This window comes from Prionailurus bengalensis, chromosome B1, assembly GCF_016509475.1.
Source record: "Prionailurus bengalensis isolate Pbe53 chromosome B1, Fcat_Pben_1.1_paternal_pri, whole genome shotgun sequence".
In the NCBI taxonomy this organism is placed as follows: Eukaryota; Metazoa; Chordata; class Mammalia; order Carnivora; family Felidae; genus Prionailurus; species Prionailurus bengalensis.
The window spans coordinates 58,542,323-58,558,203 of NC_057344.1; the positions used below are offsets into that span (position 1 = coordinate 58,542,323).

A 15,881-nucleotide genomic window follows, 5' to 3' on the forward strand; every position below is an offset into this window, starting at 1 on the left:
AAATTATTATTACAGCATGATGTATTGAAGTAATAAGAATATAATTTTTCCTCCCTATTTTTTTATTTAATTGGGGGAAAAGGAAGATTAGCTACCGTTTGAGTGTTTGCTTGAAGAGAAACAATTGTGATTCCATAGACTAATATGAAAAAAGGTCTTTTCAGTTAAATTCTTAGGAAGGTATACTATGAACCTTTTTTTTCCCAGAAAGATGCTCAAGACAATTTCTTTATCTGTCACAATATCCATCATATCAAAGGAAGATAGCATAGATGGTCAAATACATCAATAACTCACTCATTTACACACACGTTATTATAGAGGCCTTAGTGGGAATCTGGTTTACTATTCCTTCCACTTTGTTCTCCAAGATAAATATCATTTTAGTCACCTGTGTCTCTGTTTGCATCTATTAAACAGTGCCACCAGATAATAAATAGCCCTTCTTTTCATTTAGGTTATTTGATATCCTCATGTCCCCTAATGGACATAGAAAATGTATATAATTAGGTTTTCATTTGACCTATTGACAGTGGACATGCCACCCAAGTAATTTGTTTAGTCCTAGGATGTCCTGTAAAGCTGAAACACTTGGAAACTTTCTGGAGGTGGATACTGTTTGTCATATAAGGCCAAAACCTCATAAGGAAAAAGGAAAGAGAATATCCTGGGCAAAATCAGGAAACAAAAGTCAAATTGTCTATCTCAGTTGATAATGGCCATACTGTTTGTCATGAGATATAGGTTTAAGATGAGGAAGGAGAGGCTTGAACCAAGGATTGTGACACACCACAAGGAAAGAAAAGATGATTCCACGAGTTATGTAAGATTTAGTCATAAAAGACCCCCTTTGATTTAGGCTAGAAGTATCTATTGTCTAGGTCATATTGTCTGCAAAATCTCCTAAAATTTGTCAAGCCTGTCTTACCTGACCTCTAAATATCCTTTAACATTGTTGATCTTCCCATCCTTTCTGAAACACTCTTCTCTGATTCTCTCAACACCTCACTGGCCCAATTGTCCTGCCTTCTTTGCAGTGTCTCCTTCTACATATCCATCATTTATTAGACTTCAAGGCTCAGTCCTCAAACCTCTTCTCCCCTCAGTCCATATACTTTCCCTGGGTACCTCCATTCACACCCTCGCACGTTCCTTCCAAATCCATGTTATCCATCTGTCCACTTGGAACTGTGACAGAATGTTTCAAAGGCATCTCAAACCAGAACATACTCATCACCTTGTCCCCCAAAGATGGACAACTTTGTGGTTCTGTTTATCAGTGAATAGCATCACTCCCTCCAGGAGTCAGTCTTCATGGTTCCCCTTCCTCATTCTTCTATAATCCATAATTGTGTTCTCTTGGCATGGATTTTCTAAATACCTCTTCAGTTTTCCTCTACAATTCCATCGTCACTGTTGGTCAGGCTATATCTGCATCTTTCTCCAGAACTACAGCAAAAACGTTCCAGAGAATCCCAAAATTTCCCAAACTTTCCACATGTGTTCTCACTCATCTTTTATTCTTTCATATTGTTGCCAGAAATATCTTCCCAATATGCATATCTGATAATGTCACTCCTCCTTCCAAACCTTTACCTAAAATTCTTACTGGCGTCGTGTGGCTTGAATGCCAACGTGGTATTTCTCTGCCTACTTCTATCAGATCTCACGCCACCTTCCTCTTTACATCCCACTTTAAGCCACAGAATTCTTTCAGTTTCTCAAAATGTACCTATTGTAATCCCCTATACCATCTCATCACTTCCTCAAGGAAGCCTTCTCTGAATGCCTGGAATTCCCGGATTGTCCAAGTCCTCTTTCAGTGAGCCCTTATAGCATTGTGCATCTATAGTTCATAGAACTCACCATTGTTTTTAAGTATACATTTATTTAGTTATTTGATTAGCATCTAGCTTTCCCATTGGACTAGTACCTCCATGAGGATAAGAACCTTGTTGCTCTGTTCATCATTTTGTCTCCATACCATACGCCGGGTTGGCTTAGAGTAAATATTTAGTATATTTTCAAAGAAGGAATAAAAGGAATAAATGAATTTTAGAGTCAAGCTAGTTATCCTACCCTAAAACAGAGGTTGGAAAACTATGCATAGCTTGAAAAACCAAATCTAGGCTTCATCTGACTTTATAAATAGAGTTTTGTTGAAACTCAGCCACACCTATTGGTTTACGTATTGTCTTTGGCTGCTTTCTCACTATAGAGGCAGAGATAAATAGTTGTAATGGAGATATTACGGCCCACAAAATATGTACCATCCTGCACTTTACAGAAAATTTGCCAACTCCTACTGTAGAATCCTAATGAGCTCAAAAAAAAAGGGGGCTCTAAGAATTGAAACAATACTATCCAACCTAACCTATGCTTCTTTTGTTAGGTGTTTGAAATGATCATTAATCCTGGAGATAATGTCCTCCTTAATGAACCTGTTTACTCAGGAACACTTCAAGCTGTGAGTACACATTTTTATAAAAGGCAACTCTCTTTCTTATAATACATAAGAAGAAAACATTGCACCTTTAGAATTATCTGTCCACTGAAAAATAAGATAGGAGAATCTTAAATGATATATGTAAAATATGTTAAGCGTACCCTCCACTTTATACATTTCTTTTTACAAAATCTAAATATGTAGATGCTAAAATTAGGTTGTGCAAAATCACGTCCAGCTTTCTTCATGTTTCACTTGAAACGCAACTTCATTTACAAAACCGTATCTTTCCATTACCATCTTTTATTACCGTATGCCTAAGTATAATCATGTTGTATGTCAATTTAATATAACAGTAAGCCAACATGGTATAATTAGGACTTTCCACTCTAGCATTAAATTAATGGGACTATAATATCCAGAATGAGGAAGCTGGTCATCTGGCTGTACTGTGCACTAATCAGAACACACCATTGAGAATTAGGTTTGTTTGGGGCACAATACTTTAGGATAGCCATGGATTGACTTCTGCATGTCCTTGGGTTAACAGAACTGGAATGAAAGGGTGGAAACAACAGGGAAGCTATTTCAACTCAATGTAATAACTTCCTAGCCATGAGCCTCACCTGGCTCCTGACTGCCTAGGGAGGTAAGGTACTTATTGCCCATCACTGAAGATGTTCAAAGTTACTCTGAACTGTCATTTAACACAAGTGTTAGAAAAGTAACTCTAGCTTAAAATAGGGAAATGAATGAGATGACCTTTATGCTCTGTTGATTCTAATATCATGGATTCTCTCTTTTTCGAGTTTAATACCGTCTTTAAAATTAACACATAAAACAATAATATAGTGTTAATGAAAGGCATATTTTCTCAAAACTTCTAAGTAGGGATAAAATTGATATTATAAAAAATGCTTTTCCTATGAACAACCTGAAAAGGAAATTAAGAAAATAATTCCATTTATAATAACAGCCAAAAGAATAAATATCTGAAATTAAATCTAACAAAGGGAGCAAAAGACTGGCACTTATAAACTATAAAACACTGTTGAAAGAAATTAAAGAAGATCCAAATAAATGGAAATACATCACCTATTCATCAATTGGAAGACTTAATACTGTTTAGATGTCAGTAATACCAAAGCAAACTATAGATTCAACATAGTCCCTATCAAATTCCAGTAGCCTTTTTTGCAGAAATAGAAAAGCCAATTCTTAAAATCATATGGGATTGGAAGGAACCCAAATGGCCAAAACAATCTTAAAAAAGAACAAAGTTGGACGATTCCCACTTCCTGATTTCAAAACCAACTTCAAAGCAACAGTAATCAAAATAGTGTGGTAATGGTATAGGGATAGACATATAGACCAATGGAATAGAATTGAGTCCAGAAATAAACCCACAAATCTATGGTCAATTTATTTCGGTAAGGGTACCAAACCATTCAATAGAGAAAGAATAGTCTCTTCAGCATATCATGCTGAGACAACTGGATTTCCACATGGAATAACAGAAATTGGACCCTGACCTCACACCTTATAAAAATTTAACTCAAAATGTATCAAAGACCTAAGTGGAAGAGCTAAAACTATAAAATCTTAGGAGAAAACATACAGGCAAATCTTCATGACCTTTGGTATGGCACTAAATTCTTAGATATGATACCAAAAACGTAGTCAAAAAGAACAAAAAATAGATAAATTGGACTTAATCAAAAATTAAAAACTTGTGGGGTACCTGGGTGGCTCAGTCAGTTAAGCATCCACCTTCGGCTCAGGTCACAATCTCATGGTTCATGGGTTCGAGCCCCACGTTGGGCTCTGCTGACAGCTCAGAGCCTGAAGCCTGCTTTGGATTTTGTGTCTCCCTGTCTCTCTGCTCCTCCCCTGCTTGTGCTCTGTCTCTCTCTCTCTCTCTCTCAAAAATAAACATTAAAAAAAATGTTTTTAATTAAAAGCTTTTGTGTATCAAAGGACACTATGAAGAAAGTGACAAGATAGCCTACAGAATGGGAGAAAATATTTGCAAATCATATATCTGATAAGGACTTAATATCCAGAATATATGAAGACCTCCTGCAACTCAACAACAAAAAAACAAATAACCTAATTTAAAAATGAACAAAGGACTTAAATAGACATCTCTCCAAAGAAGATATACAAGTAGCCAATAAGCACGTGAAAAGTTGCCCACCCTCATTAGTCATTAGAGAAATAGAAATCAAAAACATAGGGAGATACTACCTCACACCTACTAGGACCACTTTTTTTTAATGTAAAATAACAAGTATTGTTGAATATGTGGAGAGATTGGAACCCTTGTACATTGCTTGTGGAAATGTAAATTGGTACAGCCACTGTGGAAAAGTTTGTCAGTTTCTCAAAAAATTAAACGTGGAATTACCATGTGATTGATTAGTTCAAGTCCAAGTATGTACCCAAAAGAACTGAAAACTGGAGCTCAGATAATTGTACACAAATGTTCAGTGCAGCATTATCCATAATGGCGAAAAGGTAGAAGCAACTCAACTGTACATCAGCAAGTGAATGGATAAAGTGTGGCATATACATATGATAGAATATTAGTCAGCCATAAAAAGGAACAAAGTTTTAACACATTCTACAAAATGGATAAAACTTGAGAACATTATGCCAACTGAAAGAAGCCAGAGACAAAAGGACAAATATTGTATTACTCCACTTATATGTTTCTTATATCTAAAATAGGCAGATTTGCAGACACAGAAAGTTAGTGCTTAGCAGGGCCTGGGGATAGGGAGGAATGGAGAGTGACTGATTAATGAGTACAGAGTTTCTGTTTGGAATGATGAAAAAGTTGGGAAATCAATAGTGATGATGGATGTACACATTGTGAATGTGATTAATGCCATGAATTGCACACTTAAATATGGCAAAATTTTTGTTGCATACCTATTTACCACGATAAAAACTAAAGTAAAATAATTGCTTTTTCTTAATGACTGGATACTAATTAATAATTACTAAACTCCTTATATAATGCTCATGAATGTAAAACCAATGTCTATGTAAACACATGCACAAATGTTTTCACCTACCCAAGCAGAAACTGTGTGCCACACTGAGGAAATGTGCAAGTAAGCAATATGTATTTATTTCATGGCCCAATATTAATTTGTTTTATTCATGGTAGATGTGCTTTCTTAGACTAAGAATTTTTAGATTTGTCATAAATTTGTCTGGATTATTCCCACTTAGTACATAATTCCACATTTGACTGCTAAGAGTGTTTGCTTATCCTTTGGAAAACTTTATTTTCTGAGAACCTCAGTAAATTATTGTTATTTCCTAAGTTTCAATTTTTTTTTATATTCATCCAAGAATAAGACTCCACAAGATTTTTATAAAATTAGGTCTATAAGCAAGGCCGCTATTCGCCATCTCAGGCTTAGCAGTTGGTGAAATGTGAAATACTTGCATATACCCTGGTAAACTGCTGCCCTCCCTGTACCTCCTCATGCCCATCACTACCCTGGCTCCCCTGGCCCCTCCCCTAAGACCACCCTTAACTTCCCATCATACAGAATTAATGCAGGGGGCCTCCAGGACTCTATTCCAGTCAGATACTGTTTCTGATGTTCCCATGCTATATCACCTGTTAAATATTTTGAATATCACCTCTGCTAGTAATTATTTTAGGTATTAGCATAACAGATGCTTTCTGTTTAACTTGCTTTGTCAAAAAAAAAGCATTCATTAATAAACATCTACTTTATGAACCAGTTCTAACTATAATTATAAAGATAATTCAGTCAGAAGAGGCTAGGTTATGCTGCATAATGAATGACCCCAATCGCATTGGCTTATGGCTAGAGAGGTTTATTTCGCTTATATATTCCATGTCCACCGAAAGGCAGCCGCAGCTCTGTTCTATGTCATCTCCATCCAAAGCCCCAAGCTGACAGAAGCAGTCTCTATCTGGGACACTCCCAGTTTCAGAGCAAGGGGAAAAGAGAAATAAAGAACCACAAGCTGGGATTTTAAAGCTTCTGCTTGGAAGAAACATACATCACTTCTGCTCACAATTTATCAGCCAGAGCAAGACATAGGACTGGTCAATCCTGACACAGAAGAGCAAGGAAGTATACTCCTTCCTCTGGAAACTGGCAGGGGATATTGTCAAACAATAATGGAATCTACCCCAGGGCAACGATAAAATGAGAATATACAACATCAACCTTTGTAGCATAGAGCTGAGTGCAGGTTTATATGTTTAAGGGTCTAAATGGTAACATTCTTGGTTAGTATAAGAAGAACCATTGATGACACATTTTGTAATCATGTCTGAACTTGGGCTTTCCTTTTTTTGTGTGCTCAACAGCTAATGCCACTGGGCTGCAACATTATTAATGTTTCCAGTGATGAATATGGTATTATTCCAGGCTCCCTCAAAGAAGTACTTTCCAAATGGAACCCAGAAGACTCAAAAAACCCCAAGAGAAACACCCCCAAATTTCTTTACACTGTCCCAAACGGCAACAACCCTACTGGAAACTCATTAACAACTAACCGCAAGAAGGAAATCTATGAGGTATTTTAAAAGAAGGTGTATGTGGCCATGTTCTTGTTTATTTTCAACGTTTGAGAAGAGTACTGTGCAAGCTCTCTTATTAGCCTCTTGCTTACAAGGAAAATAGCTTTTAATAAAAGGAAGTCCTCTATGCCAAGGGCTCTAATAAATTTAAACACAAGAAATTACTCCATCCTTTGTTAACTATGAGATTTTTCTTTTCCTTTAATAGATTATTTTCATATAAAAGGAAATAGTATTTTTGACCCAATATTAAATTTTAGGAAGTTATTTAATATTTGACCACAAGTTTGATTTTTATATTTATATTTTCAACTTGTCAATTTTCTTTCCTACTCCTTATCATTTCAGGTTACAAAGAAATTCTTTAAAAATAAAAGGAATGCTCCTTTTGTAAAGTCTCTTTTAGGTACCTGACTATGATGCCTAAGCTTCCACTATAAACATTTTTTTAAAAAATCAAACACAGGGGTGCCTGGGTGGCTCAGTCAGTTAAGTGTCCAACTTCGGCTCAGGTCATGATCTCCTGGTTCATAGTTCAAGCCCCATGTCAGGCTCTGTACTGACAGCTCAGAGCCTGGAGCCTACTTCATTTCTGTGTCTCCCTCTCTCTCTGCCCCTTCCCTAATCTCTCTCTCTCAAAAATAAATAAACATTAAAAAAAAATTTTTTTTAGGGGTGTCTGGTGGTGGCTCAGTCGGTTAAGCGTCTGACTTCGGCTCAGGTCATAATCTCGCAGTTTGTGAGTTCAAGCCCCGCGTAGGGCTCTGTGCTAACAGCTCAGAGCCTGGAGCCTCCTTCAGATTCTGTGTCTCCTCCTCTCTCTGCCCCTCCCATGCTTATGCTCTGTCTCTCTCTGTCTCTCAATAATAAATAAATGTTAAAAAAAAATTTTTAATAAATAAAAATTTTAAAAAATTTTAAATATCACACACATACCTAGCTATACAAAAATCTTTGAAAAATAAGAGAAGTATGCCTTTTGTAAAGTCTCTTTTATGTACCTGACTGTGTTCCCTAGATTTTTAGCTACAAATAGCTTTTATTTATTTTTAATTTTTTTTAATGTTTATTTATTTTTGACAGAGAGAGAGAGACAGAGCATGAGTGGGGGATGGGCAGAGAGAGAGGAAGACAGAATCTGAAACAGCCTCCAGGCTCTGAGCTGTCAGCACAGAGCTGGACGCGGGGCTTGAACTCACAGACCACGAGATCATGACCCGAGCTGAAGTTGGATGCTCAACCGACTGAGCCACCCAGGTGTCCCAGCTAATAAGTTCCAAATAAGGGGTACCAGGGTGGCTCAGTTGGCTAAGTGTCTGACTTTGGCTCAGGTCATGATTTCACATTTCATGGGTTTGAGCCCCACATCAGGCTCTGTGCTAACAGCTCAGAGTCTTGAGCCTGTTTCGCATTCTGTGTGTCCCTCTCTCTCTGCTCCTCCCCAGCTCATGCTCTGTCTCTCTGTCTCAAAAATAAAAATAAATGTAAAAAAAAATGTTTTTAAATAAGTACCAAAGTCATATTAAACTGTATAGACTGTACAGTGGAATCATAAAGAAAGCTTTCAAACAGTTTCTTTCACTCATTTATATATATTTTTTTGAAGTATTGTCTTATTTTTCACGCATTCCACAGTTCTGTCCTGAGTTCTCTTCTTATTTACGTATTACTCCCAGATAGTCTCATCCAGTTGTATGGCTGTAAATTTCATTCTGTATCATAGAAACGCCTTTCCCCTGAACGCCAGACTTCTGTATCCAACTTCTCCATCCAATTTATGTTTCCAACATCCAACATAAGTGTCTAATAGGCATTTCCAACCTACCATGACCTAATAGAACTCTTGATTTAGTGCAGCCACACCCCAACCTCCAAGTCACACCCCTAACATTCTCCATCTCCATAAATAGTGCCACCATAAACAATCACCTTTTATTCTTCTCTTTCCCTTCTCTCCTCTCCCAACCCCCTACATCCAGTTCATCCTGTGGACTCCACCACCAAATGGATCCAAATCCACCTGTTTCTCTCTTCTCCCCTTAGTCCCACCATCTTCCCAGCCACCACCTTCCCTCACTGGTCTGCTAGTATGGTTTCCTCACTGGACCCCTGCTGCATTCCAGTTTTGATCCTCAATCAATTATTCTTCACACAGCAACCAGGCATATATGTCGTTCCCCTGCTGAAATATAAATGTAAAGCCAGTCTCATGGTCTTCCTGTTTACAGTCCTCTTGTGACTTCCCCTTGCAATTAAAATAAAATCCAAATTCCTTCACCTGCCTCCCAAAGCTATGTGACCTGGCAGTCTCTTCTCAGGCCTTGTCATTTATTATCACCTTCTTGCTGCAGCCCCCTGGCTTTCTTTCCATCCCTTAAACATGTCAAGGTTTTTTTTTTCTTTTTTTCCCCCCCACCCAAGGGCTTTTGGTCTCACTCATCCCTCAGCTTAGAATCTTCCTTGATATTTGCACAACTGGCTCCATCCTGTGATTCTGAGCTCTTGCGTAACCTTGTCAGGACAGGCTTCCCAATAATTCACTCTGAAATAGCTACCCTATCTCTCTCTCTTCCTCTCTCTTTCTCTCTCTCTCTCTGCCCCCACCCCCCACTCAATATCACCCTGCTTAATGTTCTCCCTAGCCCCTAAAACCTCTCATCTGTATTTCTTCTCTTCGTTATCCATGGTCTTATGTATATCATCTTTCCCAGAACTTGGAATATAAGTTCCATGTGAACGAGAGGCCTCAGTGCCTTGTTCATCCCTCTATCTTCATTATCTACAACAATAAGTACTCAGTAGTTTGTTGGATGGATGGATGGATGGATGGATGGATGGATGGATACAAAGAATTATGATTCCAGTCAGCTTAGACAGTTCTTAAGAATTAAATATATGACTTTTAACCTTTTTTAGCTTGCAAGAAAATATGATTTCCTCATAATAGAAGATGATCCTTACTATTTTCTCCAGTTCAACAAGGTAAGTGGTGATATGAATTTATTTCACAATTGGAAGGTAAGTTGTAAGTTATTACACTGATTTGATTTTAGCCTGGCTGCTCAGTCAGAGCTAATCTATCTTTATGTGGAAATTGAATAAAATTATTAGTAATTTGCTATCACTTCAATCTTAAATCTTTCAGTTTTATCACAGAATTGGTATCTCTCGTGTCTGGCATTACTGCTCTTTCCAGAAATAGACTTACCTTTAAAATAGTAGCTAGCTCTCTATACCACACATTTGGGCAAACAGTAAATCAGGGCTGATGGTCTTCTTGAACTCCAAATTCTAGTTCATAGCTTTTTAAACATCATACAAGGGATATGAGGTAGGTTTCATTTGGGATATGAACTAGTTTCTTGGCAGTGGTTGACTAGAATGATGTCTGCAAAGGATTGGGAAGCTGCACCCACACTGAAAGAGAAAGAGGGTCATGCCCAATTAGTGATGTCCATTATGGACATAGGAAAAGGCATTACTGGCAGCATGCCACATATTTTCCATCCCTGTCCTGAAGGCCGGGATTCTACCTGCAGAATAATGGGTTTTTAGATTCTTTTCCACTATATATGCATGCCACTTTTCATGATCATGCTCTCCTAATAGATAGCAGCAGTGGTACAGACTCCCAGTGCCTGATTCTTCAAAATCAAACACTATATTTGCTCTCATGTCTGCAGAGAACATATACTTGCATTCAATGCTCCCTTAAAATCTGCTGGAAAGAAACCAAAACTCTTGATTTTTCTATATAGCTTGCTGAAAACCACATCTACCTACCTATTCTTTACCCTCAACATGACCGGGCCCCTTTTCTTGTATGCATCTACATTGAAGTCAATGTTGCAGATTGACTAAATTTCTCATCTTGTTTTATCTCTCTAGCTGTTCTAAGGATCATTCTCTCTCTAGATAATCCTGACTGCTGCTGGCCCTCTTCATTTTGATCTAATCCAGACAAATTTTTCTTGAATCCTTCCTCAAAATCTGCTGATCCTGGATGTCAACCTTTGAGGCTAGCAGGGCCTATTTGAGGTGTCCCTAAATTCATAATAATAGCATCTTAAGCAAATGAATAAACCCTTCTGTGTGTTTCTGGCAGAAAAGCCATGAAGAAAGACAGGTACTAATAAAAGAACATGCATCTGTGTTTCTTATTCCATTTTAAAGGGTTGAGATTAAGGTAACAGAAAAGATGGCTGTGTTCCTATCCAAACCTATGCCCTGTCCATTCTCTACACAAAATAATTATACAGTCACTAACAGAGTTCTCAAGCTAACAATATATATTTTTTCCATTTCAAGTCCTGGGCACCAACATTTCTTTCCATGGACGTTGATGGGCGTGTCATCAGAGCTGACTCTTTTTCAAAAGTCCTCTCCTCTGGGTAAGCCCTTGTGTCTCAACTTATGGCCAGATCTAAAAAAGATAGACTGCACCTGACTGTCTTTTAGTCCAAATAATTCTCATTTGAGATACTTGTATTCCCCTTACCTTAAAGCATCAGTTTGATTATTAATATATGCCTTTTCTTTCTTTATTCATCTCCAGAAATCAAAGGTATGTGGGCATTAATCTAAAGTTGTAGTGGGACTGGTCAGGTTTTGGGTTTCACATATGAAAGAACACACTTCAAAATACTTGGTCAGATTTGCATTGTATCTTTAATGTAGTCTTAAATTTGTATTTTAAATAACAAGTAGTTAGTTTTATTAGAACGTTTTCGTGGTCTAGACCCATTTGTCCCCAGGTTACAACTGTCTTCCTAATGAAGGCAGTAAAGTGACATGTAATATTTGTTAATACAGGATTGGTTTTGCACCTTTTCTCTTTTTGTGCAGGTTGAGACTAGGGTTTATAACTGGTCCAAAACCCTTGATAGAGAGAGTTGTCTTACACACACAAGTTTCAACTCTGCACCCCAGCACTTTTACACAGGTAAGAACAATTTCAGAAATAGGTTTTTTTTTTAAACAATCAGAATAGAAAATAGATATTAGCAAGTAAGACTGAGTTAAGGTGGCAGGGAGTAAGTCACTGATACTGAATCTCTAGTTCCAATATGGACTGAATTAGAAGATCAGATACCACAGATGTTTACTCTAAAAGGCAAATCAGGAGTGCCTGGGTGTCTCAGTCAGTTTAGTGTCCAACTCTTGCTCTTGGCTCAGGTCATGATCTCATAGTTAGTGGGTTCAAGCCCCACATCGGGCTCTGCACTGACAGGGTGGAGCCTGCCTGGAATTCTCTCTGCCTCTACCCCACTCATGTACTATCTCTCTCTCTCAAAATAAATAAACTTTTAAAAAATGTTTTTAATAAATAAAAGGCAAATAAGAATTGAATTGACCTGGTGTTTGCAGTGTAGACCAAACTCCTTGCAGGTCATGGTGTCTTAGTCATCTTGTGTCCCTAGCATCTATCCCAGGAACGCCATAAAAACTTTGTTGAACTTGAAGAAAATGGAAGTGGCCTTACTGAAGTAATATAACTTTAGCTTCATTGTCTTGGAATCCATATTGAGCACAAGGATTCCAAACCTACTTAGGAACTTCTTGTTTGCCTTCATTGCACACGTGCTAACCTCCCCTAAAGACACTGGTTGTAATGCATTTTAGTTTAATAATAAATAAAGTAAAATGTATTTTGGAGAATGTATAAATTTCCTCACAAGCTTTGAGAAATTGTTGGATCCATCCCTAATGCAATCTTTAGAATCAGTACTTAATCTTAGGTAGAATTGCTACCTAAGAACTCAAAATGAATAGAACGGTATACCAAGACCAGGACACTTGTTTGATATTGTACATTCCATAAAGAACATATCCCCATTTTTATCAAGTTGCGGTTTTTTCCCATATTTTTTGTCCGTGTTATCTACAAAACTTCACTATCCATCTATGGCATTAAAGCTTTCATATTATATAGAAAAATCACTGAGAACCTTATATAACTATATATCTACTATATATTTTTTATATTTAGAGAAGCAATATAGTATGGTAATTAATGGCATGGATCTGGAGCTAGACTGTCTAACTTGAATCTAGGCTGTGTCTGTGACCAGCTGTGTGACCCCAGGAAAGTTCACCTAACCCTTGGGCCTTGGTTTCCTCACCAGTAAAGTAGAAATAATAGCCTAATTGGGGTATTATGAAGATTAAATTATCTACATATGTAAATATATTGTAATAGTTTCTGGCATATAGCAATATAAATATTTGTTATTGTCATTGTTATTAATTCACATTTATTATTTTCTTCTTTTTTAAGCTTTATTTATTTTTGAGGGAGAGACAGAGCATGAGTGGGGGAGGAGCAGAGAGAGGGAGATGCAGAATCTGAAGTAGGCTCCAGGCTCTGAGTTGTCAGCACAGAGCTCGACGTAGGGCTCGAACTCACAAACGAACTCATGAACCATAAGATCATGACCTGAGCCGAAGTCAGACGCTTAACCGACTGAGCCACCCAGGCGCCCCTAATTTACATTTATTTTAAATCACTATGTAAAGCTGGTTCAGCTTGTTATATTTTTTTGTGGTTTACAGGTAATCAAGAGTGATTTGCTTTGATGTCACTTTTTAGAGGGTGAACCATGACATTTGTTGTCTTATCTCTTTTAGCTTCTAGTATCACAGCTTCTACACCAATGGGGAGAAGAAGGTTTCCTGGCTCATGTAGAGAGGTATTGCAATTTAGGTTCCAAATTTTACATAGAAATGTAATTCTTTTTATTCATTTTCATTTTTGAATTATTCCAAAATAACGGGAGAAAAATGCAATGGTACAAAGCTTACCAGCAGACAGGTAAACAAACATGCTGTGTTCCCATTTCAAGTATTCAACGTTTTAAACAAGGTGGAAAACAAATTCCTATAGACTGGACTCCAGAGCCTTTGGGTTTCTTCAATCAAGCATGTATTTAACACATGCTTTTCGTTGTTTGTTTCTTCCAGGGTTACTGATTTCTATAGGAAGCAGAAGGATGCATTACTGGCAGCTGCAGACAAATGGTTAAGTGGTGAGTGGAACATATATCCTGTCCTGTGATAGACACTAGCACTTTTATGAGTGGGGAATAAACACCGCATAGTGACTGATAATAAGCCTGGGAGAAAAGAAACAAGAGTCCAGAAGTATTCTTGCCAAGAAATGGTGCCCTGTAAGTAGTCTCAAAAGTAACAATCTCCAAACCCTGGCACTGTTCTACCTATCTCTACATTACCTGTCCGCTGCAAAGAGCTTGTGTTTTAAAGGGAGAAAAAAAGGACCTTTTAGTCTAAAAACCCATCAGCAATAACTTAAAGCTAAATGATGCCAATACTCAAAAGGTTTTAGAGTTACTTCAAAATTTCCCGCAAACAGCTGAGGAATTGTCAAACAACAGTATACTCCTTTTCTAATCAGGCTGTATAAAAACAAAATAGTACATTCTAAGGCAGTTCTCTCATTACAGATTACTTGCATTCTAATCGTTAACCTCATTTATCTAATTGTCTATTGCTAATGTGATTGCAGGATGGGTTAGGTTTAATTTTCTACTAATGAATTACATGGTTTTAATTACATCATTAAAAAAGCCTTCAGTATGATTAACAGTAAACAAACAAAAAAAACAGGTCCTTATTTCTGTCATATCTTGTTTCTTGTAAGCTCTTGGCAAATACAGAATTGTCTTTTTGATAAGAGTACTATCCTACCATTTTGTATAATGGAGTTAAAGAAAAGGTTTGATTCAAAAGCGACTTTTAAAAAAAGATAATTAAAATCAAAATAATTATCCTTCCTTCTTGGTTTCTCTATCCTAATACTCAATGAAACTTAAAGCCTACAAATGCATGTGGTCTTGAATTTCAGGAACTTCTTTTCATAATTAATTACATTCTGATAAAAACTCTAATCCATTGGACTTCAAAACTGTTACATGAAAGATAGGATTTATTGAAGCACTGGAATAATGTAGGAGTTAAGGAATCTCCTAAATTTGAAAGAGCCACATTTAGCTTCTGTATGGTTCTAATTACGGGAAGTAGACATAGGCCATAGACTCTTCACACAACCCTAAGACTGACTACAATTAGAAATATATACTTATGTATATATCTCCCTCTCTACCTTCACCACCTCTCTTATTTGTGAAATAAACTCAGAACATCAATTGTCAGGAGTCATAAAATTCTATGTTTAAAAATGCTATCTCTGAAGGAACATTTTTAGAAATACTAGTTGACAGTTACTGCGATTGCATCATTAAGTAACAGATTTGACATCATCAAAACTGGCTTTAGCAGATATTTATTCTCTTCTTTGGTTTGTAGGTTTGGCAGAATGGCATGTTCCTACTGCTGGAATGTTTTTATGGCTTAAAATTAAGGGCATTTATGATGTAAAACAACTGATTGAAGAAAAAGCCATTAAGAAAGAGGTAAAAGGGGAAAAGAGTTGTACTTTTTCTTTAACATGACTTCTTACTTAAAATAAAAGTTGCCCTCCACTCCAACCCATAATATTTTAATATCAGATGTTACCTCCTATCTCTAGATCTCATGTCTCTAGTAATATTATTAAAATCATAATAGATTGTTGAGTCACATAATTATTCTTCTGGTCTACATTAATAATAATATGGTCATCCCAGCTACTGGTTAGTTTAGTAGCTAAGAGCAGAGGGGTTTTTTTTTCCTTATTAAGAAAGTAAAGTACACTCATGGCAGCAAACTTGGAAAATACATAAAAGAATAATGAAAATTTTTTAAATAGCCTACCCCAATTTTGTGACCATTTGTAATATATTTTCTTGAAGCGCTTGTCTAAATCTAGTATTTTGGCTGTGCAATTATTTTCCATTGTCAAAA

At 36.9% G+C, this 15,881-nt stretch overlaps 1 protein-coding gene across 7 annotated transcripts in view; it reads left to right on the forward strand.

Moving 5' to 3' along the window:
• The window catches only part of AADAT (aminoadipate aminotransferase), a 32,090-nt gene that overhangs the window by 3,860 nt on the left and 12,349 nt on the right, over positions 1 to 15,881 (forward strand). For all 7 annotated transcript variants that reach the window (XR_006294976.1, XM_043565656.1, XM_043565684.1 and 4 more), the window contains 8 exons: positions 2,393 to 2,467; positions 6,810 to 7,019; positions 9,939 to 10,004; positions 11,331 to 11,413; positions 11,868 to 11,964; positions 13,650 to 13,711; positions 13,983 to 14,047; positions 15,345 to 15,451. Coding sequence is in view for 6 of the 7 variants with exons in the window: in XM_043565656.1 (XP_043421591.1) it covers positions 2,393 to 2,467; positions 6,810 to 7,019; positions 9,939 to 10,004; positions 11,331 to 11,413; positions 11,868 to 11,964; positions 13,650 to 13,711; positions 13,983 to 14,047; positions 15,345 to 15,451 (765 nt within the window). In the remaining variant the exon portion in view is untranslated. The remainder of the gene's footprint in view (positions 1 to 2,392; positions 2,468 to 6,809; positions 7,020 to 9,938; positions 10,005 to 11,330; positions 11,414 to 11,867; positions 11,965 to 13,649; positions 13,712 to 13,982; positions 14,048 to 15,344; positions 15,452 to 15,881) is intronic.